The sequence below is a fragment of the Nelumbo nucifera genome, chromosome 6 (assembly GCF_055504915.1).
Source record: "Nelumbo nucifera cultivar China Antique chromosome 6, China Antique-T2T, whole genome shotgun sequence".
Lineage (NCBI taxonomy): Eukaryota > Viridiplantae > Streptophyta > Magnoliopsida > Proteales > Nelumbonaceae > Nelumbo > Nelumbo nucifera.
This window is the reverse complement of record NC_142654.1, coordinates 42,827,788-42,855,023: the sequence shown is the minus strand read 5'-3', so window position 1 is coordinate 42,855,023 and position 27,236 is coordinate 42,827,788. Positions and strand designations below refer to the sequence as shown.

The following is a 27,236-nucleotide window of genomic DNA, read 5'->3' as shown; positions in this document are numbered from 1 at the left end:
TCTTTATGTTTCATGGAGTACCAATCAATGGGCAAAACTAAGAGGGACAGTCTGTCAGCTTGGTAGGTGAAGTCAACGCTAGACCTTTAATGCCCATTTAAAGGGCTCCTCGTCTTGCATTGTTAGTTGTTGGCGAAAGGTATGTTTGGTGAAAAACTTGGAAAGCTGAACCCTCTTAAACGGGCTGCTAAATTAGAGTTCGGATGTCCTACCCATGAGAATTCCGTTCACATTTATCGTAGTCATATACGAAGAACATCTCATCCTATGCATAATATTATGCAGGGAGAGAGATATTCCCGATTCACTGGGGATAGTGTATTGTGGGTAAGTACGGATAGAATTTTTGTGGGCAAGAAATCCGGTATCGCTAAATTTGTGGTAACTTGTAGAGGATGATAAACTGAATGGAAGAGAAAAAAGCGTATAGGAGATTTAGAACAGATTTGAAAAGTAGCTTTGGGAATCAGATTCAATATTTTCTTGAGGGCAACATTGATATTACATACCAACAAAAGGTGGGAAGAGGATCTGCTCCTCACACTTGGGCGCCTCAATGCACATTTAGTCATTTACTTGGAAACATCTCCCATAAATAATAATTTAAAAATATGGGAGATATTCTAGGATCTGCGTGTAAGCCGCCCTATGTGAGGAGAGGATCCGGTCTCCAAAAGGTGTGGCCCAGCGTTCCAATGGTACAAAATGGATGGCATAGTTCAATTGCTTGTCCGTAAGTTGTGGGTGGGCATTATTTTACGACCCACTTGAATTTTCAACTGTAGAAGCTTGACTTTTCGCAGAACCAATCACCTTTTTGCTGTTCTCAGTGGACGGATTTGTTTTTTGGAATCCTCTCTCTGTTTCTACTGATCCAGTCATTCAACGAGATATCAATTTATCAAGCGGTTTTGGCTTTTCGTTGAAGCATCTGGTCATCTTTTGGAAGGTACAGATAAATGTGAAACAAATCAAAATACTGGTCAATGATAGCTCCAGAGGTTTTAATGACGTGGGGTTTGATAGTCCATCGTTGGGAATTCTGGTAGAGCGTACCATGGAAGAATGAGTTAGAAAAATGAGACGGAATGAAGCAGATATTAGAGCGAGCGCTGCCACGCGCGGTCTATTTCAAACTTGACTTTTCACGGATTTGCAAAGCATTTAACACGGAAAGTATCGTTTAACCTAAAAAAGGAGAAACAGAAGAAAATTCATAAGATAAAGGTATAAAACTACCGACAGGCGAAACCTCTCCGCCTCCGGTTTCATCCCCTTAATTTAGCGAAGGGAAAGAGAAAAGAAGCGGAAGGGAAAGAGAAAAGAAGAGGGATCCTCTTTAGTCTTTGCTTGAGAATCTTCTGTTTCGGTTACTGAACATGTCTGCGGAGGCGGGTGCTGCTGAAAGTAATAATATGAGGGGAGTCCTCACACATGGAGGTCGATATGTTCAGTACAATGTGTATGGGAATCTTTTCGAGGTCTCTACTAAGTACGTTCCGCCGATACGACCCGTCGGTAGAGGTGCTTATGGCATTGTCTGGTAATTATTTCATTTCTTGCTTAATTTTCTTATTCCAAATTCTCATAACTCGACATGTATGCGACTATCAAGATTTATCTGGTTTGAACTTCTTGGGTTGTCATATTTTCTTCAGATTTCAACTAGGTTTTGTGGGATTTGGAAGATCGTGCTGAGAATTTGCTGGAATTCTGATTTGGTTTATGGGCTTTATTACTTCTTCATTTTTCTTTCCCTCTCTGATTGATCGGTTGGACAGAAATATTTTAGTGTCAGTCAAATTATTTGAATTGGATTGCAGGAAAAGAAGGTCAAATTGGGTATAGTATGTGAAAATTTCGTTGGAAATACAAGTAATTAGATGCCCTACTTGAGGTCAAGGGAATTCATACTTAATGTATGTTTACAAATTTAGGGCGACGTAAAATAATTATATCGATAGGTACGATTTGTGTCTTGCACTAACATCAACTCAAACTAGTAGTCTCTCTCTCTCTCTCACACACACACACACACAAACACTTGTATCGAGCTAAGAACTCTTTCTAGAGTGGAGATAGTTTCAGAGAGATGCTGATGTCTGTATTCTGTCATAGAGTTGACTTTTACTGACGACGTGGGAAATGATTACTTAATGCAAATAATTTCCTCAACTAATAATTGAATTAACCGTGAAATGCTTAAGTAGATCATGTCACACAGATTCAACGTACATTTGCAATGGAACTGTGGCCGTGTCAGTACATAGATCACACTGGGGTTCTTTGTAGTAACTTCTTTCCACCCAATTCCTCGTCAAATTTGCTATTGGACAGAAGACTTGGACATCGACTTGCTTTAGTTGTGAAGCAAACAAAGTCATTTAATTTTCTTCACTTAAGTCTAGTCTCAGACTTGCACTGTCATTGGTGACAGGCTCAACTTCTACCTTTTGGTTTGTATCGTCCCAAATTTGTCTGGTTTTTCTTTGAGAGACATTCAAGGGGGATTCCAAAGTGGTGAATCGGGTGCCTGTTATTGATTATCTCATTTCTCTGTTGTAATGGCTACCTAAACTTTGATTGTAGTCTTTTCATTTTTTGGACCCTCTACTTCTATCCATTCTTTGTTGCTCTTCTTGCCTATCTTTTTCCCTTATGCAGTTTTTCTTACAAGTTAGATTGCTATTCTTCCAAAGCATGGATGTTACTTGGTCAGTGAAGGTAGATTAAGTCAGAGAATGATCATGCTCATTGAGAACTCTGAATTCTTACAGTCATGCTTTCATGATACTGTCCTCTTTGTTCTGCAATTAGCTGTAAATGGGCTTGTGGTGTAAAAGCTAGTAAAATGGTTCTCCCAATCATTATGAAGATTCACTTATGGTAAAATCTTTAGTTGTGAAGCCATTGTGCTGACATCTTGGTGGGAGCCCCATGCACTGGGTTGCCCTTTTTATATTTATTTATTTTGCATCGGTTACTTTTTACTACAGAGATAAGTTGCGTCTGTGGGATACTTGGAGATCATGCTACAAATTTGTGATTTGTTATCCTCTGTCTTTTACAACAAAAACTTGGACAAGATTGCTGTGAACATTATATCATAAAATATTTTCATTACCTTCTTATCAAGATATTATTTTTGCTCAGTGACTGAAGTCCTAGTTGGATTGTTGCAAAGAAAAAGAAAATTGTAGTTGATCCTTTTATTATGCATCTGCTATATCTCATTCTTCAGAGTCCAAAGTCCGAACTTTAAATCCTTCCCAGCAATCCCGTGTGTATCCATAAAACTGTTTAGATACATCCATATATACATACATTGATTGCTGTGGCTGTTTTGAGGTATACATTTCTGGAAACTTTGATGATCAAAACAAAGATGGGTACTTCTTGTAATTTAAATAGTAATATTTTTAATGACCAAAATACTCTTTGAAAAGCAAATAATTCCTTTGTTTGTTGGTTCTTGTGCAAAACTCTAAGCAAGGTTGCAACACTAAGAGTCTCACTTCTCAGCCTTCAACCAAGTTACAGAGACAAATCTCAAAAGATTCGTTTACTCTCTAAAAATGGAAAAATGAGGTAAAATGCCTTTTATAGAAGAAAGATAGATTGTCTTGCAAAGCAAGAGAATTAAATTACAGACATAGGCAAGGTGCCAACTGGCTGGTTGGTAAGGTCTCCTGCTGGTTGTAGTGGAGATTTGGGATTGAATCCTTCCTGCACCTGGGTTGGGGTGGTTTATGGGTTTGGGGGATGGGCTACCCCCCGCTGTGTGGCCCCTTGGGGAAAATAGAAAAAAAAAGAAAAAAAAAGAAAAAAATTGCATACATACCAAAAGCATTACTGCTTTTATTTCTTTGGAATCCACCTTGGAATATTCATTGTCTTCTGCATTAGGCTTGTTGGAGTGGGCTTGCATATAGGCCGAGGGTAAATAGGCTTCCATTGAAGGGGCCACTATGGATGAAGAGTATTTAGGAATTATGAGTAGCCCAATAGCTATGGTCCTAAGGCTCATTTTCCCCATTTTATGTAAATCTTCCTTTCTGCAATTTCTGTTTCCTATAATTGTCGTTCTAACCACTTTATACAGACAGGGTAAGGGTGTCAATGGACCGGTTTTGGATTGGATCCCATCCAGTCCAAAATCAATTTGGACGGACCAACAAGACATATTGGATTGGACCAATCCAGTCCAAAATATTTATTAGATTCAATTGGACCTGGTCCGTTCATAACAAATTTATATTGGATTGGGTTGGATTAAGCCAATATCTGGTCCATTGATATAAGATAAGAATATATGTGTCAATGGACCAGGTTTGGGTTGAAACCAAGGTAAATCAAAATGAATTTGAACAGATTGGATGGTCCAGATATTGAATTGGACCGGTCCAAATTGATCCAAAACATTTGTTAAAAGACTGTTATTTATCTAAGTATAGTACTGCAGGGGTACTCTTGTACTTTCCTCCTTTTATTTTTTATGTTCTGTCGCCCTAGTATATATACCAAAAGCTGGCGCTGCTAGCAGTACTTTTACTCTCAGTTCTCTCTTCTCTCTTCTTCTCTCTCACTCTTCTCTCTTCCTCCATTCTTCTCTCTTGCATAACATGGTATCATAGCGGGACTATCAGATCTGAAAGGAGAAGTCGAGTGAACAGTTTTCTTCGCACCAGATTTCCAGATCTTCTGCCCTCATCTACTGTTTGGCTGATTGAAGATCTCATGCACTGAAGTAACTTTTCTCCTTCTCCTCCTTTTTTTCTGGTCATGTGCCAGGGCAGAACCTATACTAGGTCTGCTGGTTGGATGTGAGGTGATCAACACCTCTTTCTTTCCTTTTTTGTGGGGTCGACTGATCCCTATAAAAACTATAGGTCGTGAAGACCTTTTGTGTGCTGCAATAGCAGCTCTTATGGTGAACTAAAGGCTAGAAAGTGACTTGTACTTGCTGTAACAGCTTTCTTGTTGATGCGTAGGTCAAGAGATGACTTGTATGCACTGTGGCAACACCTGTGTTGATTCTGTAGGTCAAGGGGTGACCTGTTAGTATTGTAACAACACCTGTGTTTTATAGAAAAGAGTTGTGTTTCCGAAGAAAAAAAGGGATTTCCTTTCTCCCTCAGTGTTGGAACTTTTTTTAAGGTTTTGTGCCCACTTTAAGAGTGTTTTTGAATCTGTAATCATGAGTGGTGAAGATTCTACTACATCCAGTGTTTCCTCAATGTCGAATGGAATGAGTGGGGGTGTGGACCTATCCTTTCCCATTGGCTGTTATTCCTCTCGATGGATTAAATTATTTAGAGTGGTCAAGAGGGATCAAGCTATACATCACTACAAGGGGAAAGGTAGGTTATATAAATGGGAGAATCAAAGAACCCAATTCTAGGTGTGCTGAATATGACAGATGGAACTAGGAAAACAGCATGGTCATGTCCTGGCTTTTAGTGTCTATGCAACCTCAAATAAGAAGGAATTTTATGTGGGCTGAAATGGCAAATGAGATATGGGAACAAGCAAAATCAATCTATTCTGAATTGCGTCACTATGCAAAAATCTACCAGTTATAGGTAGAATCATCCACTTGTAAACAGGGGGAGAGATGTCTATCTGTGTACTACTCAGACTTGACCTCTGTCTGGAAGGAGTTAGAACATTACCAGAGTGTGGACTGGAAGTGTGATGAAGATGCAAAATTGTACAAAAAACTTGTTTCACAACAGAGAGTGTTTGCTTTCCTACATGGTTTGAACCCTACATATGAATCTATCCGAGTCTAGATCTTAGGTAGCAAGGATCTTCCATCTGTCCGGGAAGTTTATGCTCTTGTACAATCAGAAGAAAGTAGAAGAAATTTGATGAACAATTCTGGAGGGGATGCAGTTCTGTTGGCAGTGAAAGGGAGTGTTACTACTGATGGGGGAAATACCTTTAAGAAGGGGGATTTTCAGAAAAATGTGGATGACAAGGACAAACTGTGGTGTACTCATTCTTAGAAACTCAGACACACCTGAGACACATGCTGGGATCTTCATGGGAAGCCGAAATGGGCTCAATATTTGAATAAGAAGCAATGTTCAAATATGAATAAAAAGCTAGGACAACAAGGTACAAGAAAACACACTATGGAAAATATGGCTACTCAGGAGAATCAGCCCCCCATTACTACTGTGACTCAGATACATGCCTCTGGGTCTGACCCAAGGGAGGATATTATGAATTCCTTCCGTGACCAATTAGAGCTTTATGGTAGAGCAATTTGTCAGATGGATTCTCCTCCCTCAACTTCATTTGTGTCTACATCAAGTAACTCTACCATAGCTTTCCATGTAGCATCTCATACCCCTAATACTCCTTGGATCATTGATTATGGAGCGTCTAAACACATGACTGGTAAGTCCTCTTACTTTCAAACCTATCACCTCCTTTTTGGAAGAGACAAGGTGAGACTAGCTGATGGATCATACTCTACCATAGCTGGTCAAGGAACCATTTCTCTTCCCTTTTGCCTTACCCTGTCTAATGTTTTACACGTCCTAAAATTTCCCATTAATTTGTTCTCTGTTAGTAGTATTAGTAATTCCTTAAACTACTCAGTGACCTTTTTCCCTTCTCATTGTGTGATCCAGGATCTGGCATCGGGGAAGATGATTGGTATAGGATGTATGGTGGATGGGCTTTACATGTTGGAGAATAAGGCTGGTCTTCAAGTCATAGAGTCTAAGAGTCAGTCTTGTAAGAGTCGGGTCTATTTTTAATACAGTCGTCTTGGTCATTTATCTTTTGAGTCTTTAAAAATTGTGTTTCCAGAGTTGTTTAAGTCAGTATCAGTGTCCGAATTTACTTGTCAATTGAGTAAGCAGTGTAGAACTCATTTCTCTTCAAAGAATAATAAATCTACATTTCTTTTCCACATTATTCATTCTGATGTTTGGGGTCCTGTTACTTTACCATCTGAGAGTGGCTGCAAGTATTTTCTTACCCTTATTGATAATTACTCCAGATATACATGGGTATATCCCATGCGAACTAGGGATGAAGTACCTAAAATTATCCAAGATTTTCAGCGGATGATCTTCACCCAATTTCAAACTGAAATCCAAAATTTTCAATCGGACAATGCCAAAGAATATTTCCATATATTTTTGCATGGCTCACTTCACCGTAGCTCTTGTTCCCGAACACCACAATAAAATGGTGTTGCTGAAAGAAAGAACTGACACATTCTTGAAGTGGCTTGGAGATTACTATTTCATTTGAATGTCCTGAAATGTTTTTGGCTTTGAGGCTGTCCTTTGTGCTACCTATCTCATCAACCACATGCCTTCTCGTTGGTTAGAGTGCAAAGCCCCACATCAGTTTCTTTTCCAGAAATCTGTCACCTACTCACGGAAAATTAGATCCTCCTTGTGTGTTTGGGTGTCGTTTTGTTCAAAATCTATCACCCACTCATTTTTAATTAGATCCTCGTGCCATTCCTTGCATTTTCTTGGGGTACTCCTTCACTCAGAAGGGATATCGATGCTTTGATCCAGTTTCTTGGAAATTTTATGTCTTTATGGATGTCTCCTTTTTTGAGTGAGTCTTTCTTCCCTGTTTCTCCTTAGGGGGAGTGTAGGAATGAGGGGAAACTAGTTCAACTCCCTCCTCTTCTTGATCCTCCTTCCTTTCATGTCTTCTTTCATCGTCACAAAGGCCAACCGTGTTCAAGAGCTGTGGGGAACCTAGAAGCTATACCACCAATGCCATCAGACTCTCCGGGGGCGGATCATACCCATTCAAGTACATTGGTTCCTGTTGATGTTTCTGACCCTATTGCCAATTACACTTTTGTTGCTAATGACCTTGACCTTCCTATTGCTCACCGGAAAGGTGTTAGATCTTGCACCACTAAACACCCAATTTCCCACTTTGTTTCCTATGAAAACATTTCACCCTCCTTTCGAGATTTTCTCTCTTACAGTGACAGTGTCCCTATCCCTAAGAATGTGGCAAAAGCTCTTTCGATACCTGAATGGACAGATGCTATAATGGAAGAAATTAATGCGTTACATAAAAATGGCACATGGGAACTAGTAGATCTTTCTGAGGGGAAGGATCTAGTTGGATGTAAATGGGTTTTCATGGTTAAACATAGGGCTGATGGCACCGTGGAACGGTATAAAGCTCGTTTAGTGGCAAAGGGGTTTACACAAGTGTATGAAGTAGATTATGTAGAAACTTTTGCTCCTGTTACTAAGATGAACTCCATTAGAGTCCTTTTCTCCCTATCTGCTAATTTTGAGTAGGACCTACATCAACTTGACATCAAGAATGCTTTCCTGAATGGTGACCTTGAAGAGGAAGTATACATGGTACAATCCTCTGGTTTTCGGGCTCAAGGTAATGAACATAAAGTGTGCAGGCTAAAGAAATCATTATATGGGTTGAAACAATCACCAAGAGCCTGGTTCAGCAAGTTCCATGTAGCAGTACAACAAAAAGGATACAAGCAGTGTCAGCTTGATCACACATTGTTTGTGAAGAAAGGGGAAAGGAAAATTGCAGCACTGATGGTATATGTTGATGATATAGTTATCATTGGCGATTGGAAGGATGAAATTCAGAAGTTGAAGAATTTTCTTGCTACCCAGTTTGAAGTGAAAGATCTAGGTCCTCTAAGGTATTTCCTTGGGATTGAAGTGGCCCGCTCAAAAAGGGGGATCTTCATTTCCTAAAGAAAGTATGTCCTAGATCTACTCCAGGATATAGGAAAACTGGGAGTGAAGCCAGTTGATTCTCCTATTGATCCTAACCACAAGCTAGGTGACTGTCAAGGTGAACCCATCAAGGATGTAAAATTGTTCCAGAGACTTGTAGGAAGACTGTTATATCTTCCTATGACTCGACCAGACATAGCTTATGCAGTGGGTGTTCTTAGCTAGTTCATGCATACCCCTAAGACTACCCATCTTGAAGCAACAAAAAGAGTTCTTAGATATCTTAAGAAGTTCCTAGGTGCAGGCTTGTTCTTAGATCTAGTGTTGAAGCTGAATACCGGGCAATGTCTCATGGAGTGGTTGAAATTATGTGGCTAAAAAATTTGTTGAGTGAGTTGGGTTTTCCGGTTGACGGACCTATGACACTATTCTATGATAACAAAGCGGCCATAAACATTGCTGCTAATCTAGTGTTGCATGATAGAACTAAACACATCGAAGTCGACAAACACTTTATTAGAGAAAAGGTCGTCACAGGGTAACTGTGTACTCCTTATGTTAGCTCTGAAGATCAACTTGAAGACATCTTTACAAAAGGGTTACACCACTCACGGCATCATGATTTATGTGACAAGTTGGGCATGATTGACATCTATGTCCCAACTTGAGTGGGAGTGTTAAAAGACTGTTATTTATCTAAGTATAGTACTGCAGGGGTACTCTTGTACTTTCCTCCTTTTATTTTTTATGTTTTGTTGCCCTAGTATATATACCAAAAGCTGGCGCCGCCAACAATACTTTTGCTCTCAGTTCTCTCTTCTCTCTTCTTTTCTTTCACTCTTCTCTCTTCCTCTATTCTTCTCTCCTACATAACAACATTCATTGGATTGGATTGGACTTGGTCCATTTATAATGAACTCACATCGGATTGAGTCAGATTGGACCAAATCCAGTCCAATTGACGCCCCTAGCCAGGGACAATCATGTTGATGGTGAAAACTCCTTAACAATACTCACATGTCAAGTCTTAGTCAAGTCATGTTTTTCTACCAAGAGTAGTTGTCTATGTCGACTTTTAAGGCAATTTTAAAAAGTTAATAATTTCTCATTTTCTCTTCTTGATTTATAAGTTGATAACCTTTTGTCTATTCTATATAATTTTATTTTCTTTTCTCCAGTGCTGCAGTGAATTCAGAGACCCGTGAGGAGGTTGCCATTAAGAAGATTGGTAATGCGTTTGACAACAGAATTGATGCTAAAAGAACATTGAGGGAAATTAAGCTTCTGCGTCACATGGATCATGAAAATGTAAGTATTTTGATGGGTAGATTGTGAAATGTAAGTTTACTTACCATTTGATTGTCTTTATCCCCCCCTCAGAAAAGAAATAAGAAAAACTGATAAAGTGGATGATTATTATGTTATAGAGATTGATCAAACAATTGCAATGTTCTAAAAGATAATTTTTTCGCTATCCCATCCTTTACATCCTTTTGTTAGTTTTGGTGTAGCTTGTAACTAAGCTGTCCTAAGTTTCCTTATATGGTAAGAAAGGGCATGATTAAGATTGATGAACTGGAGATATCCTCAACTGATTACTTCTGTTACCTAGGATTATTCATCCATAATGAGAGAAATTGAAGAGGGTATTTCCTACAGAATTAGATCTGGGTGGATGAAGCAGAGGAGTGTATCCAGTGTACTGTGTGACCAATATGTACCAATGATGCTAAAAGAAGGTAAGATGGCTATAAGACCAACAAGTGTTATGTGGAACAAGTAATAAACAATCAAGAAGCATGCACAAAAAATGAGTGAAACTGAGATGAGGATGCTCAGGTGGATAAATGTTGACTAGAAAGGTTAGGATCAGAAATGGGTGCATATAGTTGATAGGATGAGAAGTCGACTGAGGTGGTTGGTCATGTGCACAGGTAACCAATGACTTGTTGGGAGTAGAGGAATCTAAAAGAGCAAGGGCAAGAGCAAAGAAAACGTTGCTTGAAGTGGTAAGAAATGATTTAAGGACTTAAACCTCAACAGTAAACATATAGCCAGTCCCAAATAGTTGGGATTTAGGCTGAGTTGAGTTGAGAATGTGTGTATGTGCACATATGTGCGGCCGTGCGTGTGTCTGGTTGGTGTGAACATCAAATTGTTTGGAAAAATATATATTCCACTAGATTTATCCAAATTATTAATAGGGAAAATTCCCGATCAGTACCCTGTACTTTGGCTCGAGTGACAATTTGGTCCCCAAACTTTAAAATGCAACAATCCAGTACCTGAATTTTCAAAATGTGACAATCTAGTACCTGCCGTTAACCAGTCTATAAGCCGTTAAGTGACATTTGAAAAGTCAAAAATGCCCTTCAAATGCCATCTAATTCTCTTTATCAACCACCCAAACGTTGCCAAAAAACTGAACAGTCCCAAATCCTAGCCTCTTCTATTCAAAAAAGTTGGTGACTGTTTAGAAGAATCTAAAATTTGGGACTGTTCATTTTGTTGTCAATGTTTGGATGGTTGATAAAGAGAATTAGATGGAATTCTTAGGGAATTTTTGACTTTTCAAATATCACTTAACGGCTGATTAATGGACTGATTAACGACAAGTACTGGATTGTCACATTTTGAAAGTTCAGGTACTGGATTGTCACATTTTGAAAGTTCGGGTACTGAATTGTCGCATTTTAAAGTTCGGGGACCAAATTGCCACTCGAGCCAAAGTACAGGGTACTGATCAGGAATTTTCCCTTATTAATAAGGCATACCAAATAACAGAAAATTACTGAATAACAGATCTGGCTTCCAATTGACAATGCTTGATGTATCTCTTATTGTTTGATTCAGCTTGGTACTAGAGTTGTTGTGGTTCATTTTGAGCAATTTGACAACTAATCTTCTTCAAAAGACAATGGAGGTAACTGCTTTTGCAGTCTTTTTTGTGTTTGCAATAATGTGATCTGGTCCTCACAACTTATGATAATTTTAATTTTTAAGTCTACATGAAATGTTTTTGCCAGTTCTAGTCAAAGAAGAGAAGAAACAAGAGAGAAATACAAGTTGGTGGGGTGTGTTCTATGTCTGGCATGCCCAGAAATATATATATATATATATATATATATATATATATATATATCCTTACAAGAATGATAAGGTACAACAGTGTACAGAGGTAATGTACAAGAAGAAATAAAAGAATGGTAAAATGATTATTAACTTCCATCTTCTCTATACTCCTCAATTTGATGCCTAGACAAGAGCATCAATTTGTTCATAACAAAATTGTGTCTAGTGCGAGTCATAGTCCTGGTGAAAAGATCAACCAATTGAAGACTGGAGGACACATAAGGAAGAGTGATGTGACCTACAGTGAGAAGATCTCTAATGAAGTGGCAATCCACCTCTATGTGTTTTGTCCATTCATGAAAGATTGGATTTGAGGCAATCTTGATTGCATTCATGTTGTTAGCAAATAAAGGAATAGGGGCTAGATGATTAATGGCTAGATCATGAAGAAGGGCTTGAAGCTAGACAAGCTTATTGCAAACAAATGATGGCACGATATTCAACTTCCGTAGATGTATTGGAGATTGTCTATTGCTTCTTGCACTTCCAAGAGATGAGAGAATCATCTAAGAAAACACACCATCTAGTGGTGGACCGTTTGGTGTCAGGGCAACCAGCCTAGTCAGCATCAACATTAGCAATCAACTGAGAAGATGAGGAAGACGAGAAGAAGAGTCCATGAGACAACGAGGTTCCTCTCACATATATGATAATCCAAAGGATTGTGGAGAAATGAGGTTGTCGAAGAGTAGACACAAACTGGCTAACTATTTGTATGATATGGGATATATCTGACCGAGTCAGAATGAGGTAAATAAGGTTGCCAACAAGCTGACATTATAAGGTGGCATCAGGAAGAAGTTGTCCATCATCCTTACTAAGCTTTAGGTTGATTTCCAGTGGAGTATCAACCTACTTTAGATCAGAGAGGTTGGTCATCTTGATCAAATCACTAGCATATTTCTGTTGATTAACAAGGTATCCCTAAGCACTTTGAGCGACTTTAAGACCAAGAAAGTAGGTCACTAGACCAAAGCCCTTCCAAGTCATCACCAATAATAAGTATGTAATCAACGTACACCAATAGAAGAGTCAAGCCCTGAGGATGCTTGAGAATAAAGAGGGAGTAATTTGAGGAACTCTGTTAAAATCTTACTTCAATGACAACCCCATAGAATCTCTCAAACCAAGCTCATGGAGTTTGTTTGAGGCCATATAATGATTTCTTAAGTCCGCAAGCTAACTTAAGATCATCATAGTAGCTTGGAGGAGGCTTCATGCACATTGTCTCATGGAGATGCCCATGAAGAAAGGCATTCTTCACATCCATTTGGTGAAAAGTACATTGCTTAATAGTAGTGATGGCAAGGATAAGTCAAATAATAGTCCTCTTGGCAACTAGTGCAAACATTTCCTCATGGTCAATATCATGTGCCTGTTTGCACCCTTGAGCAACAAGGCAGGATTTATATCTATCCGGATTGCTATTTGAATTCAGCTTAACAGAGTACACCGAACGACTACCAATAATGGAAGCATTTGGTGGAGGAGGAACAAGTTTCCGAGTATTATTTTCCAGTAGACCTTGAATTTCAGAGTCCATAGCATCTTTCCTATACTCAATTGCTATAGCTTGTTGGTAAGATTTTGGGATATTTGTGGAAGACAAAATAACAAAAAGGGAGCTATGGGTTGTAAGAAATCCATAGCGATTAAGAAGATGAGAAGGCGGAGGTGGGCGGAGGTGGCGGCAGCGGCGGGCAGAGGAATGACCACCAGCACTGCTGCCGCCACCTCTGCCTCCGGCCACCTCCGGCAACGTTGCCGAAGGCAGAGGTGGGCGGAGGTGGCGGCGAACGGTGGCTCTGGTGAACAAATAGCAAGAAGAAGAAGATGAACAGTGTTTTTGCCCTTTATTGATATTATTTTTAAAAAATTAACCTATTTTTGAAACTTTTTTAAATATATTACTTTTATTGATATTAAACCCCAAAAGTTTCCCTTCTATGCTAGAAACCCTTTTCCCTTAGTGGTTTTCAGACCCCTCATAGGAATAGCTACATCAACAATAACTGAACTTAATATCCAAGAAACTATCTGGGTATTATTGATTATCCACTGTTTCAGCCCTTTAGCATCTGCAACATCAAGGATGGTTGTGGTTCCATCCAAATAACCCCACATACCCTTTCTTTCAACAAAAAATTGGAAATGGAATTTCAAGAGAGCATAGTTTGATTTGTGGAACTTCACGGAGATGAAGTCACTCCTTTTGGATCCCATATTCAGCCAAGAAACCTTAAAGAGAAGTTAGATAATCACTAGGAACCACTGAAGATCTTAGAATCAACAGGCAAGCTAAGCCCAAAACTTGAGTCTAGATGAGTTAAGAAAGGAAACTGTAAGTAGCAGCTGCCCAAGGAAGAAGATCAAAACTCCTTCAAATGTTCACCAGAGCAAGAGCTGTTTAAATGCTAGAGAGATCAGGTCTAGGCATCAGTGCATCACCAGATCTGAAATCTCTCTTGCTGGTTGATCAAATCAGCCCTATACTCTTCCACCGATTGAAGGATCCACTGATTGGGTTCGGTGATAGATGGTACAGATGGTGTTGGGGTGTATTAGGTCTTGCCACTACTCTATTTGGTGAACGGAACGGTGGTAGACTTCTTCCCAGCATTGAGGGGAATAAGACAAGGAGACCCCCTTCTCCTTTCTTGTTTACTTTTATTGCGGAAGTACTAGGGAGTCTAATCTCTAAGGCAGGTTCTAGAGGGCTAATTAAGGGTTGGAGAGTTGGCAGGGAGAGTATACCACTAACACACTTGCAGTTTGCAATGATACGATTTTGTTTTGTGGGGGGGGGGGACATGAATTGGATTAGAAATGTGAAATTTACAGTACAACTATTTGAGCAAATGTCCAATCTGAAAGTTAATTTTGATAAAAGTTGTGTTGTAGGTGTGAATATGGGGGAAAGTAAGATCCTTGAGCGTGCAAATATTTTGGGTTGTGGAGTATCAAATTGGCCTTTGATTTACCTCGGTCTTCCTCTAGGAGATAATCCTCAAAAAGGAAGTTTTTGGACTCATGTAGTGGAGAGGTTCGAAAAGAGACTTGCTTCTTGGAAGAAAAACTACCTATCTCTTGGGGGAATAATTACCTTAATTAGGTCTACCCTAGCTAATCTGCCCATCTATTATCTCTTAGTCTTTAAGGTACCTGCAGGGGTTGCTAGTAAGTTGGAAAGATTAATGAGGGACTTCTTGTGGGAACCGGGGGAGGAAAAAAAGGATCATAGGGTTAGATGGGAGATGTTGTGTAGGAATAAATAGGATGGAGGGCTAGGCATTGGGAATATTAGGAAGAGGAATTTGGCTTTGTTAGGGAAATGGCTGTGGAGGTTTTCTATGGAGAGGGAGAAACTGTGGACGAAGATAATTTGTAGTATTCAAGGGCTTGCAGAGAATGGTTGGGACTCTGGGATTCTGGCTATTAGCTACAAGAGCATCACCTTGGAAATCCATCCAAGATGTTTTGCCTCTCTTCTCTCCTTGGATCAGGTATGATTTACACTTGGGTAATCTCATAAAGTTCTAGGAACATGTTTGGTTGGGGAGACCCCTTTGAAAGAACAATTTCCGGCTCTATTTGCAATCTCCACCCTAAAAAATGAACAAATTTCCAGTTTCCTCGTTTCCTCAAACTCAAATTCCGGTTTGCTTGGAACTTGGGTTTGAGAAGAGCACTCAGGGACACAAAACTGGTTAATGTTTCATCTCTTTTGTTCATTCTTGAGGGGATCTTCTTGGAACCCACAAAGACAAATAGTAGGATTTGGTCTTTTTCTTCCTCTGGATCCTTCACTTGTGCGTCCTTCTTTAAAGTCTTGATACAACCAGAAATTTCTTTTGGTCTGTCATTCCCTGTCAAGGAAGTGTGGTGTAAACCTATACCTCCAAGGGTTGGGAGCTTTTGTTGGGAAGTTTTCCTTGAAAGAATCAACACAGGTGACCTACTTCAAAGAAAAAGACCCAATAGCTGTTTATCTCCACACTGGTGTGTTTTATGCAAAGCTGCTGGTGAGTCTGGGTACCACTTACTAATATCTTGTGTTTTGGCAAAAAATATTTGGGATTGTTTTGCTTCTTTATTTGGGTGCAGGTGGACACCTCCAAATAGTCTACAAAGTTTGTTTTCCTCTTCACCTATTGAATGCTCAACAAAAACATCAAGAATTATGTGGAGATGCATGAGAGCTGCTGTTTGTTGGGCACTATGGGAGGAAAGAAATGGAAGAATCTTCTTGGAAAAGGAGAGAGGCTTTGAAACTTTGGTAGAGTTGACTCACATAAGAGTAATACACTGGCTGAAGACAATGAAGGAGTTTACAGATTTTTCAACAAATGATATGCTAAGAAAGTGGAAAGAAGTTGCTAGCTCAATTACAAGGAAGAAGACTTTAAATCTCATGTGGAACCCTCCACCTCATGGTTTTATCAAACTAAAATTTGATGGCAGTAGCATGGGGAATCCAGGGCCTTCGGATATTGGGGGGGTCCTAAGGGATGAGAGAGGTAATGTAATAGCTATGTTCTCATGTCCAATTGGAGTGGGAGACTCCTTGAGGGCTGAGGTGTTAGTAGTGTTGAAAGGGGTACAAAGGGCCAAAGAAATTCAAGTCAAGAAACTGCTTATAGAAGGAGATTATGCGATTATTGTGGATTGGCTGAAAGAAGACACTCCCAAGATGTGGAGCTACAGCAATGAGAAAAGAAAATTCAAGTGGCTGATTAAGGATATGGAAGTCCTATGTACTTGGGTTAGAAGAAATGCTAACTCCTTTGCTGATGGATTGGCTAGGCAAGGAGTTATTAGAAATTCTGGGTTTTGGGCTCAATTGTGAGGGTCTGAGTGTTTAAATCAGTTGTACTTCTTTTCTGGGGAGTTAAGTATCTTTAGCTCCCCTTCCCTGTAACTTTTTTTCCTATTTTAATGAATTATGTGGTTATTGATCAAAAAAAAAAAAGAGTATTAAGCAAGAAAGAAGCTGATCAAAGAGCAACCTTCTCTGATACCATGCCAGTTCCAGTTGAACAAGAGAAGAAACAAGAGAGAAACACAAATTGGTGATTTGTGTTCTCTCTCTTATATTCATGGTTTCTATTTACACCCAGGAGCTCATGGTGAAGGCATTTAATTGTTTGTCCTTGATGATTGGAGTCTCATACTTGTTCCTAGGAGAAGTTCTCTTGATTTTGCAATCAACAAAATGCTGATGCAATGTGGAATGAGATTCCTGATAAGTCTTAACCAATTGTTCAGATTGTCTAGAGTTTTTTCTAGTTTTACTTTAAAACTAAGTTGAATTCTAATTGATGTTTTATTTTTCATCTTTCTAACATCAGGTCAATGAAATACAAAGTAGAACCTCAGAATCAATTTGTTTTTTCTATTTTTTTCTCTTTTGGTTGGCCAGATGTTATCCGTATAATTAAATTTCGGGTCTAGAAATAGGAAACTGCTTTGCTAGTTAGGTTGTTTTGTGAGCTTCCTTAGGTGACCCAAGAATCTTCCATGTGGAAAATTAGTTTGGAGCCAAAAAGGGCTGCTCCCTATGTTCCTCTTGCCTCATATTTGTTAAACAAATTTCAGCCTAAAAAGACCTTGCCATGTTTTCAAACTAAGATCTTTTTTATGGGCAAGTTTTATATCAATAAAAAGCAAAAAATATGAATGGCTTCTACTAGTTGGAAAAAATTTTCAAATACAAAGTAGCATATAGTTTAACATGGACTGGAAGATTTAAACATGTGGCAAATCCTGAGGTTTTCCTACTTGGTGAATGGTTTGGATTAGCTGCCTCATCAGTCAATGTGGCAGATTAGGGTAGGTCATGTAGAAACCTCCCTACTTGATCCATTAGGGAAACTTTTCCCAATAAAAGTTTTCTGCAGTTGTCCAACATTGTTACAGAAGTGAAATGGAAAGTTTTACATGCTATACTGCAACATACTTGTTTATTTCTTATACTATCAATAATGTAATTATCAGTGAGTGATAAAAGAATTATGTACATGAATCCCCTTAATGGATATTGATGTCTAATGTTGAATACTCGGTTCCTTGACGTCTTTAGCAGAAAATGTTATAGACCAGTATGTTTTAACAAATCATACCATAAAAAATCTGTGTATATTTCAGTTATCTATAAAAGAAAAGTCTTTATATGTTAGAAGATTAATGAAATTTGGCAATATATAAATTTTATGAAATGGCACTTTCAAATACTAGATATGAAAGTATGATATAAGCATATTAAATGGGACGCTTGGACCCTTATTTTATCTTATTCTGTTTCCCATATCTTGTCCACTATGTGTATCTGGGCATAATATAGTGGTCCCAATCTATGACAATAAATGGAAAGGATTTTTAGATAGTTGGGAGAAATTCTAAGATATTTCTTGCTTGCTATTATAGTATGACAAGGGCTTCGGCATCTGACTGCTCTGTTCTTTATTGGCCACAGATTATTGCCCTCAAAGACATTATACGACCTCCGCAGAAGGAGAGCTTCAATGATGTCTACATTGTTTATGAATTAATGGACACTGATCTTCATCAGATAATCCGCTCTAACCAACCATTAACAGATGACCATTGTCAGGTTTTGCACTTATCTTTTTTTCTTGGGATGTTCATAGTTTCAACTTTTCCATATCAAGATTGTCATTTATTATTGCAGCCAAAACAAAGAAGTTTGTCATTTAGTACTTGCAACCCCCAAAGCTTGTGCACACTACTTCCCTAACTTTGTTGGGAAACTTGGAGTTTGAGAAACTTGAATGTTTCAACTCGTTAACCATCTATACACTCATTCTACTGCTATTGGTATTCCCCCATTGGTGGCTTTTATCAAGGCCTAATACTATCCATCTAATTCTTATTCAAGAAAGCTTTTAGTTTGGTCTGTGATGGAGTTACATTCATGAAGTTGAGGATTGTTCTTCAATGAAGTTGATGCTTGATATCTTTAATTAGTTAAACAACCAACTTTTGGATGCTTAGTTTGAGCTAGGTCAACACATAAGCTACTATTTCTGTTTAGATCAGCAGCACACAAATGATTTCATTAATAAAAAGAAAGCATGGATACAACAAGAGGTTGTGAAAAAAAAAAAGAAAGAATACAACTGTAGAAAAGCTGTCCCAACCCAAGCTGTTGGTAGTTCTCCTCACCCATTTAATTCGGATTGCCATGTCCTTTGATAGCCATTTAAATCGCCTGAATTCATTCCTCAAATGCCATGTCACCCCCTCCCCCTTCAGCCATTTCAGAACAGTTATTGAGTCACCCTCAATAATCAGTCTATCAATACCCAACTCTTTGGCCTCAACCCCATATACTGCTGCCAATAGTTTTGATCTTGCCACATCACCTTGTTCAGCAGGTCCCAAGTATAGGGCTGTGATGCTACCTGTGAAGAAACTCACTGATGTACCGTATTACCATAGTTCCTATTGTATTGTATCTACCTGATGTATATTTTATTATTTTCTCTTCAGCCCTACAAGGGCTTTTCTGTAATTATATTCTGTTGCCCTACAAGAGCCTCTCTGTAAATACTCTAATTTCATCATCTATATAAAAGCCCCTTGGGGTAGGGTCTAAGCATCCATTCTTCACGCACAGAATTCTGTATTCTGCTTTGGGTTTGTTGACATGGTATCAGCGCAGGTTGCTTGATAATTTCTGCTCTTTCCTTGCTCATTTGTTGGGCATATTAGGGGTTTTGTTCTCTGGGGGTTTTGACTGGTGTTAGGGCTGTGCTCTTCAACCCTAACCATAGTTCTTCTCGGAGGCTTCTGTCTGGAAGGATTTCTGACTGGTTGTGTCGCCCAGATCTGTTCTTTTTTTTTTTTTTTTTTTTTTTTTTTTTTTCTCTCTTAGAAAATCATGTGACAAGTCTTGGAGGAGTTCTGGTCTTCTCTCCTGGGCGGCAGCAGCCTTTTTCCTCCTTCTGTGTACTGATTTCTCCAGGGTGGCAGCAGCTTGGCTCCTTATGGTTCAGTTTTGAACAGCTACAGAATGAGGAATCTCAATAGTTTGGCTTCTTCCTCCCTCAGCAGCAGCAGTCTTGAACCCTTTTTTTTTTCTGGATTTTTCATGCTTCAAACTGAGGAACTTCAATAGACATAAAGTCATCTCTTCAAGCTGCTCTGGAAATCTTCACATTTCAGGTTGGTGTATCTCACTATTGTCTTAATCGACTATTATCAGTTCTTGGAACCCTAGTTTTGTGCTGCCCTAGGGTATTTTCTTTTTGATTATCAGTCCTTGGAACTCTAGTTTGCGCTGTTCTCGGTTGTTTATTGGAGGTTTCGGTGCCTCTATAGAGTGACTTATCCTTGCTAAAGTTGCTCTGGTTTGGTGTTGTTTTGGGATCAGACTTCATTGCTATTTGATATTAATATTTTTTTTTGAGAAATACAGCTAAGGTGATTCACTGCCTAGTTTATTGCTGATTTAAGTGAACATTGGTGCTGCTATCCTTTTCCTAGGTTGATTTTGCTTATTTAAGATGGCTGAAAAGATAGACATTCTCCCTGTAAAATTTGATGGAATTAACTATAGTATGTGAAAGTTCCATTTCGATTTCTTTTTCGGGGGAAAGGGACTTGAAGGTTACTTGAATGGGACTATATGTAAACTTGATGAGACTGATAGTAAAGCCTATGCACAATGGAAGTTAGACAACAGAAAATTAGTCTCCTGGATTTTGAGCTCCATTGTGCTTCACGTTGGTATTCCCATGAGAAGACTGAGGACTGTCTATGAGATGTATTCCTATTTGAAAAAGGTTTATCATCAGTCCAATATGTCACAACAATAGTAGATTGAATATGAAATCTTTGTCTGTTGCTAGGGGGACAAAAAGATACAAGAATACTATGCAAACTTTATTGATCTCTGGGTTGAATATGAATTAGTTCATACTGAACCTTTTGATCCTGTTGAGTGTGTCAAGTATTTGTAGAAGCATTTTGAAAATAGAAAGGTGAACCAATTCGTTATGAGGCTAAGACCTTAGTATGAAATAATCAGGTCAAATATTTTGAGTAGAGGAATTCTTCTAGATTTAGACTTTGTGATGGGAGAGTTATTGAGGGAAGAAACTAGACTCCTAACTGTTACAAATATAGATGGGAAACATCTTGATTCATGGACTAATACTATTTTTATTGCACTCGAGAATAATACATGTAGTGGAAAGGATCCTTCTAAAACCCAATCCTATGAATGTAACTATGTAAGGGATATGGACATATAATTTCACATTGCAAAAAGAATAATGTCTGCACCTATTGCAAACAACATGGGCATATCGTTCTAGATTGCCCTATTTGTCCACCCAAGGGTCCCATGAAGAATTAGCCACGAGCTTATCAGGTGTCTGAGGGATAAGTGTCTGATGCCTCTATTGCCAAGGGAGAATCCTTTGCTTCCATTAATAAGGAAGAGATACGACAATTGGTATCCTCTGCTATCTCATCTGCCTTTTCTGCTATCGGTCTATCAGGTGAGTTCTCCGATTACTGCTCTTCTCCTTCTCAAGTTTGAATAATTGCTTCTGGTGCTACAAATCACATAACTGGGCTTACCCTGAATCCTCTAACAAACTTTCTAAGACCAACCATAAACATATTATCATTGCTAATGGTGAGAAACTGGATATCATTGGGAGTGATGCTGTATGTATCAAACTTTTCCCCTCAAACTCCCTGTCCCTTGCCAAGAATTTCCTTGTTCCTACAATTATTGCTAACCTTATTTTAGTTGATCAATTAGTTGTTGAAGGTCACATTCTAACCTTTTCTTCTGATGGTTGTTTGATTTAGGACTGGTAGACTAGAAAGGTGAAAGGGAAGGGGTGTAGGCTGGGCTGCTTGTTTGCATTGGAGTTTGAGAAATCACAATCTGCATCATCATCTGCTTATTTGACATTTTCTACATTGGGTCTTATTTTGAGTTAGAGAGACTATGTTTGGGATTTGTGGCACAAATGTTTGGGTCACCCAGACTCTGAACAACTTAAATACTTGTTTGAGTCTAGTTTTATTAAAACTAAAATTCCATTTATGAAATCTTTTGATATGTCTTGTGTTTCTTGTTGTTTGAGTAAGAGTCGTATTTTACCATTCACTCACCAAGCTGAACATGCTACTTCTCTTTTTGAAATTATACATAGTGATGTTTGGACTTCATCTGTTGTTTCTCGAATGGGATACAAGTATTTTGTGTTGTTCATTGATGATTGTATTAGGTACATGTTAGATTTAAATAGTTTTTTCTTTATTCATGTTGTTACAATGTTGTCAACTTAGGCCCCTGTCAGCATGTTCTTTTCTTTTGTATTAGGGTGTGCCACTAGGGGCCTATTTGCAATTTCTTATATTTGATATAAGTTGTAACACATGTAAATAAAAGTGAAGTTGGGCGCCGGTAGGTCTATGACTTTCGACTCTCACATCTTTTCTTTTCTCTTCTCTTCTCCTCTCCTCTCTTCTCTCTCTTCTCTCTCTTCTCTCTTTTTCCTCTTTTCTTGTATGATTACATGGTATTGGAGCGACACTCTGAGCAATAGGAGTTGTGTTTTTTTTTTTTTTTTTCCACTGAGAAGTATTCACTCAACCCAGGCGCCAATTTTCTTGGACTTTTAAGACAAAAATATTTAATCGGACTGATCAGAAATATCTCGTCACTTATTCTGGGTTCTTCCTTGGTCGTAGCACCAAGGCAACCCTAATTGGTGGAGGCCAATGCTGTAAAGCTTCCTTGGCTCCATCGACTGATGTTGTGCAGACCTAAACTTCCTTTTTTGACATTCGACTGAGGCTATGAAGGCCTGGCTCCTTCGACTGATGCTATGAAGACCTAAACTTCCTTTTTTGACCTTTGGCTGATGCTGTGAAGGCTTGGTTATGCTTTTTGCACCTTCATACAGGTGTTGTACAGGGATGTGTGATCCCCTTTGTCCAGGTATGTGTTAGAATTGGTGTGCGAAGTGTGGATTTACAACAGTATTCTTCTTCCTGGACTAGTTTTTGGACTGTTTATGTGCTACAGTAGTGTGTACATATTTTCAGAAGTAGTGTGTGGAGTTTTGTGCCTTAATTGTGACTAGTAGAAGTAGTATAGGTGTGAGGACTGGTCTTGTGCACTTGTAGTTTTTTGTTTTTGGCTTGTAGACCTTCCTTTGAAAATGGCGGATAATGATTCTGCATCATCTGGGTTACATCAACTTGTGGTACAGTAGGTATGGGGACTGAAAGCATGATGTTTCCTATGCTGATCACTCCTTTAAATGGTTTGAACTACCTGGAGTGGGCCAAAGGTGTAAAACTTTATGTAACAACAAGGGAGAAAGCTGGTTACATAAATGGAAGGGTTAAAGAACCCAAGAGTGGGACTATTGAACATGATCAGTGGGACCAAGAAAACAATATGGTGATGTCCTGGCTTCTTGCAGGCATGGAATTTGATGTGAAAAAGAATTTTATGTGGGCAGGTATTGCAAATGAGATATGGAAGCAAGCCAAAACCACCTATTATGAGTAAAGGCACTTTGCTAAGATCTACCATTTACAAGCTGAATCCTCAACTTGTAAACAGGGAAACCACAACTTATCAACCTATTATTCAGCTCTTACCTTAGTTTGGAAGGATTTAGACCACTATCAGGCTATAGAATGGGAACATGAGGATGATACTAGAGCCTATAAGAAGTTGGTTTCTCAGTAGTGGGTTTTCGCCTTCTTGTTGGGACTAAACCCCATATATGAACTCCTTAGAGTTCATATTTTTGGAAGTAAAGAATTGCCTTCAGTCCAAGGGGTGTATGCCCTCGTTCAGTCTGAGGAAAGTAGGCGGAGTGTAATGGTTACAACTGAGGGGGAGCAATAGGTAGCATTAGCTGCAATGGGTGGAAATAACATGGGAAAGAAAAATGATTGCAGGAAAGCCGATGATAAGGATAAGTTGTTCTACACCCACTGTCATCCTTCAAGACATATGCGTGACACATGTTGGGAGCTCCATGGAAGACCAAAGTGGGCTATAAAGAACCAAGAACAAGGGTAAGGTACAGAGTTAGAAGAAGCCTAATACAACCCACAACATAGCAAATGTGGTAACCCAAGAAACTTAGTCTGTTGGGGTGCCAATTGATACTACTCGAGAACACTTCATTGGTTCTGACCCCAAGGAAGACATTCTGAACTCCTTCCATAGTCAATTGGAATCATATGGTAGGGCCTTGCGCCAGATGGACAGATCAGCCACTGGTAACCCTTCTACTTCATTTGCGTCTACATCAGGTAATGTAGCTTCTGCCTTCCATGTCTCCATAGCCACCGATTCCCCTTAGATCATTTACTTGGGGGCTTCTAATCACATGACTAGTAAGCCAAACCTATTCAGTTCTTATAACCTTTTGTTAGGAAGAGATAAGGTAAGACTTGCAAATGGATCTTTTTCTTCTATTGTAGGTCAATGATCAATATCCCTTCCCCAAGGACTTAACCTGAATAATGTTTCGCATGTCCCTCAGCTTCCTATCAACCTTCTTCCTTTTAGTAGTATCACAAATTCATTAAATTGCATTGTAACCTTTTTTCTTGATTCATGTATTTTTCAGGACCTAACTTTTGGGAGGACGGTTGGTAGAGGAAGCTTAGTGGATGGTCTCTACACTCTCAACAACAAAGCTGGTTTCTCAGTGCCATCTTCAGAGCCTCATATTCGGTCAAATAAGGGTCAAATTGTTTTGTGGCATAATCGGTTAGGTCATGTGTCTTTTGAAATAACAAAGTCTTTGTTTCCGTTTTTATTTAAGTCCTGTTCAGTGTCAGATTTTCATTGTCAAACATGTCAATTGAGCAAGAAATATAGAACAATATTTTCTTCAAGTAATAAAAGATCAAATTTCCCTTTTCATATTGCGTATTTTGATGTGTGGGGGCCTACTACCATAACTTTGGAGGGCAGGTATAAGTACTTTATCACCTTGATTGATGATTTCTCCCGTTATACATGGGTTTTTCCCATGCATAGCAGAGATGAAGTCCCTAAGATTGTAAGAGATTTCCAAAGGATGGTGTTTACACAGTTCCATGTGGAAGTTCAGATTTTTCAATTTGATAAAGCGAAGGAATATTTCCATGGGGAGCTAAATGAGTTCTTTGCTTCCCATGGATCGATTCATAGAAGTTCATGTGCAAGAACACCACAACAAAACGGTGTTGCAGAAAGAAAGAACAGACACCTCCTTGAGGGTTTTCCAAATAACCTAGTTCTTGGGCCTTTTGCTAAGAACCAAGGCTACAAATAACCTAGTTCTTTAAGTTATGATCAGTCCGAGTAGATTTTTGAGGGTTTTCCAACCCAGAAACACCACCAACACAAAGAAAAAGGATAACCAACCTTGATGGAGAGCTTCAGTTGACCATCCACTTATTTCTGGAGTTATTCTCTTGATAGGCAATCAAGTTCTGAGCAGAGAAAGAGAGGCCGAAGTGTTCTCAGACCTAGGTCGAGTCTGTGTTCTCCATTTGCAGTCCAGAGAGAAGAAAAAGAAGTCACGAACAGAAAGGAGCAGCAATCACGAGCAGAGATTCAAAGAGTAACGTCGCTTTGATACCATGTTATCTCAGTGGCTTCAGTAGTTCGAACCAGAGGAAGAAGAAGAAGAAGAAGAGGAACAGTTGAATCTGATAGCCTAAACCCAATCAGTCGACCCTAATTTTAATTAGCCTCTAATTAGTTGTACAAAGACTAAACTGCCCCCACTTAAGTATGGGACAGGAAGTCTATTAAAACTGCCACATAAGCACATAACTTAACAGAAATAAAATGACTAATCTACCCTTATTCGGCTAGCTCTAACATAAAGAATACCAACTTTATCACTAGCCAAATCACTTTTCACTATCTCACATCTAAATCTGACACTGTACTTGGCTAAATCTTACTTTTTTGCATCATAACTGCAATCACCTCACAATCAACACAGTTCAAATTGATTCTTCCATGAAAACAACAATTTTCCTCTTGGTTTGTGCCCACTAGAGGATCTCACCTCATAGATCACCCTTGACAAATGTTGTGATTGCTGAAACCATCATTAGTCAAATTAGAAACATACCCTGACTTGGTTTGATTTTGAAGACTTAACCACAACACCAATAGAATTGAAGCCCTAAGCAAATCAAGTAGGAAAAAGAGAAACTCTCACAAATCCTGTTCTGATACTATGTAAGTGTGCTCTAATATAGTCAGAACAAGAAGGAAAAAAGAAAATAGTAGAAACCACTGTTTGTAAATCAGGATGAATTCCTTGTGATGAGAAAGAAGAAGATGAAGAGTTTCAGCAGTAGAGAAGAAAAGAGGGGAAAGAAAGAGTGGGATGATAACTAGAATTGAAAATTAATTCTGGCCACCAACCCCTCATTATATTTTATACTTAACTTAAAGAATGAAAGATTACTGTAATCTGAAGAGCTATACTCTAAGTAGCAAGGAAGAGAAGAGAACCACAGAACTGAAGAGAATGTCGAACTGTCCTAGCCAGTCGACCAGTCCTTTATTTATAGATGAATATAGTACAAGGTACAAGAAATTACTGGGATGCCCCTGATTAGTGATGGGACACTCAGATGACTTAAATCATTAAATAGGATTAGGCCCATTAACACAAGCCTAGTTACAAGATAAGTTAAACATAAGAATGGGCTAATAAGAACTCTTATCAGCCGAACATCACTCTAACATTCTAACACTCCCCCTCAAGCTAAGCATGGATATCAATCATGTTTAGCTTGCCAAGTATGTCCTTGAATTTCGTTGATGCCAGCCCTTTAGTTAATACATCTGCAATCTGCATCTCTGATGGAGTATAAGGCAAACAGAGTTCTCCTGAAACAATTCTCTCTCTAACAAAGTGTCGATCAATTTCAATATGTTTTGTCCTGTCATGCTACACATGATTGTTGGCAATGTTGATAGCAGCTTTATTATCACAATACAACTTGAGAGGACCCTCAGTCTTGATACCAAGCTCATTAAGGAGAGTCCTGAGCCATAAGAGTTCAGCAACCCCGTGTGCCATAGCCTGGTATTCTGCTTCTGCACTTGATCTAGTCACAACATTCTGCTTCTTACTACGCCATGTGACTAGGTTTCCTCCCAAGAATGTACAGTAACCTAAGGGTGGTTTTCTGTCTCCAACAGACCCAGCCCAATCAGCATCAGTGTAGGCTTCAATTTCAAGTCTGTTGTTTTTTCTGAATAGAATTCCTTTCCCTGGGCAAGTCTTCAAGTATCTGAGGATTCTTTCCACTGCTCTCATATGAGGGGTCTTTGGTGAGTGCATGAATTGACTGACAACATGC

The 27,236-nt window shown here is 38.9% G+C and overlaps 1 protein-coding gene across 1 annotated transcript in view; it reads left to right on the top strand.

Annotated features, from left to right (window-relative positions):
• Positions 1 to 874: 874 nt before the first annotated feature.
• Positions 875 to 27,236, top strand: part of LOC104611519 (mitogen-activated protein kinase homolog MMK2) — a 41,432-nt gene continuing 15,070 nt past the window's right edge. The window contains exons 1-3 of the mRNA XM_010278596.3: positions 875 to 1,543; positions 9,890 to 10,019; positions 18,316 to 18,453. Coding sequence (XP_010276898.1) covers positions 1,380 to 1,543; positions 9,890 to 10,019; positions 18,316 to 18,453 — 432 coding nt within the window. The 5' untranslated portion in view covers positions 875 to 1,379. The remainder of the gene's footprint in view (positions 1,544 to 9,889; positions 10,020 to 18,315; positions 18,454 to 27,236) is intronic.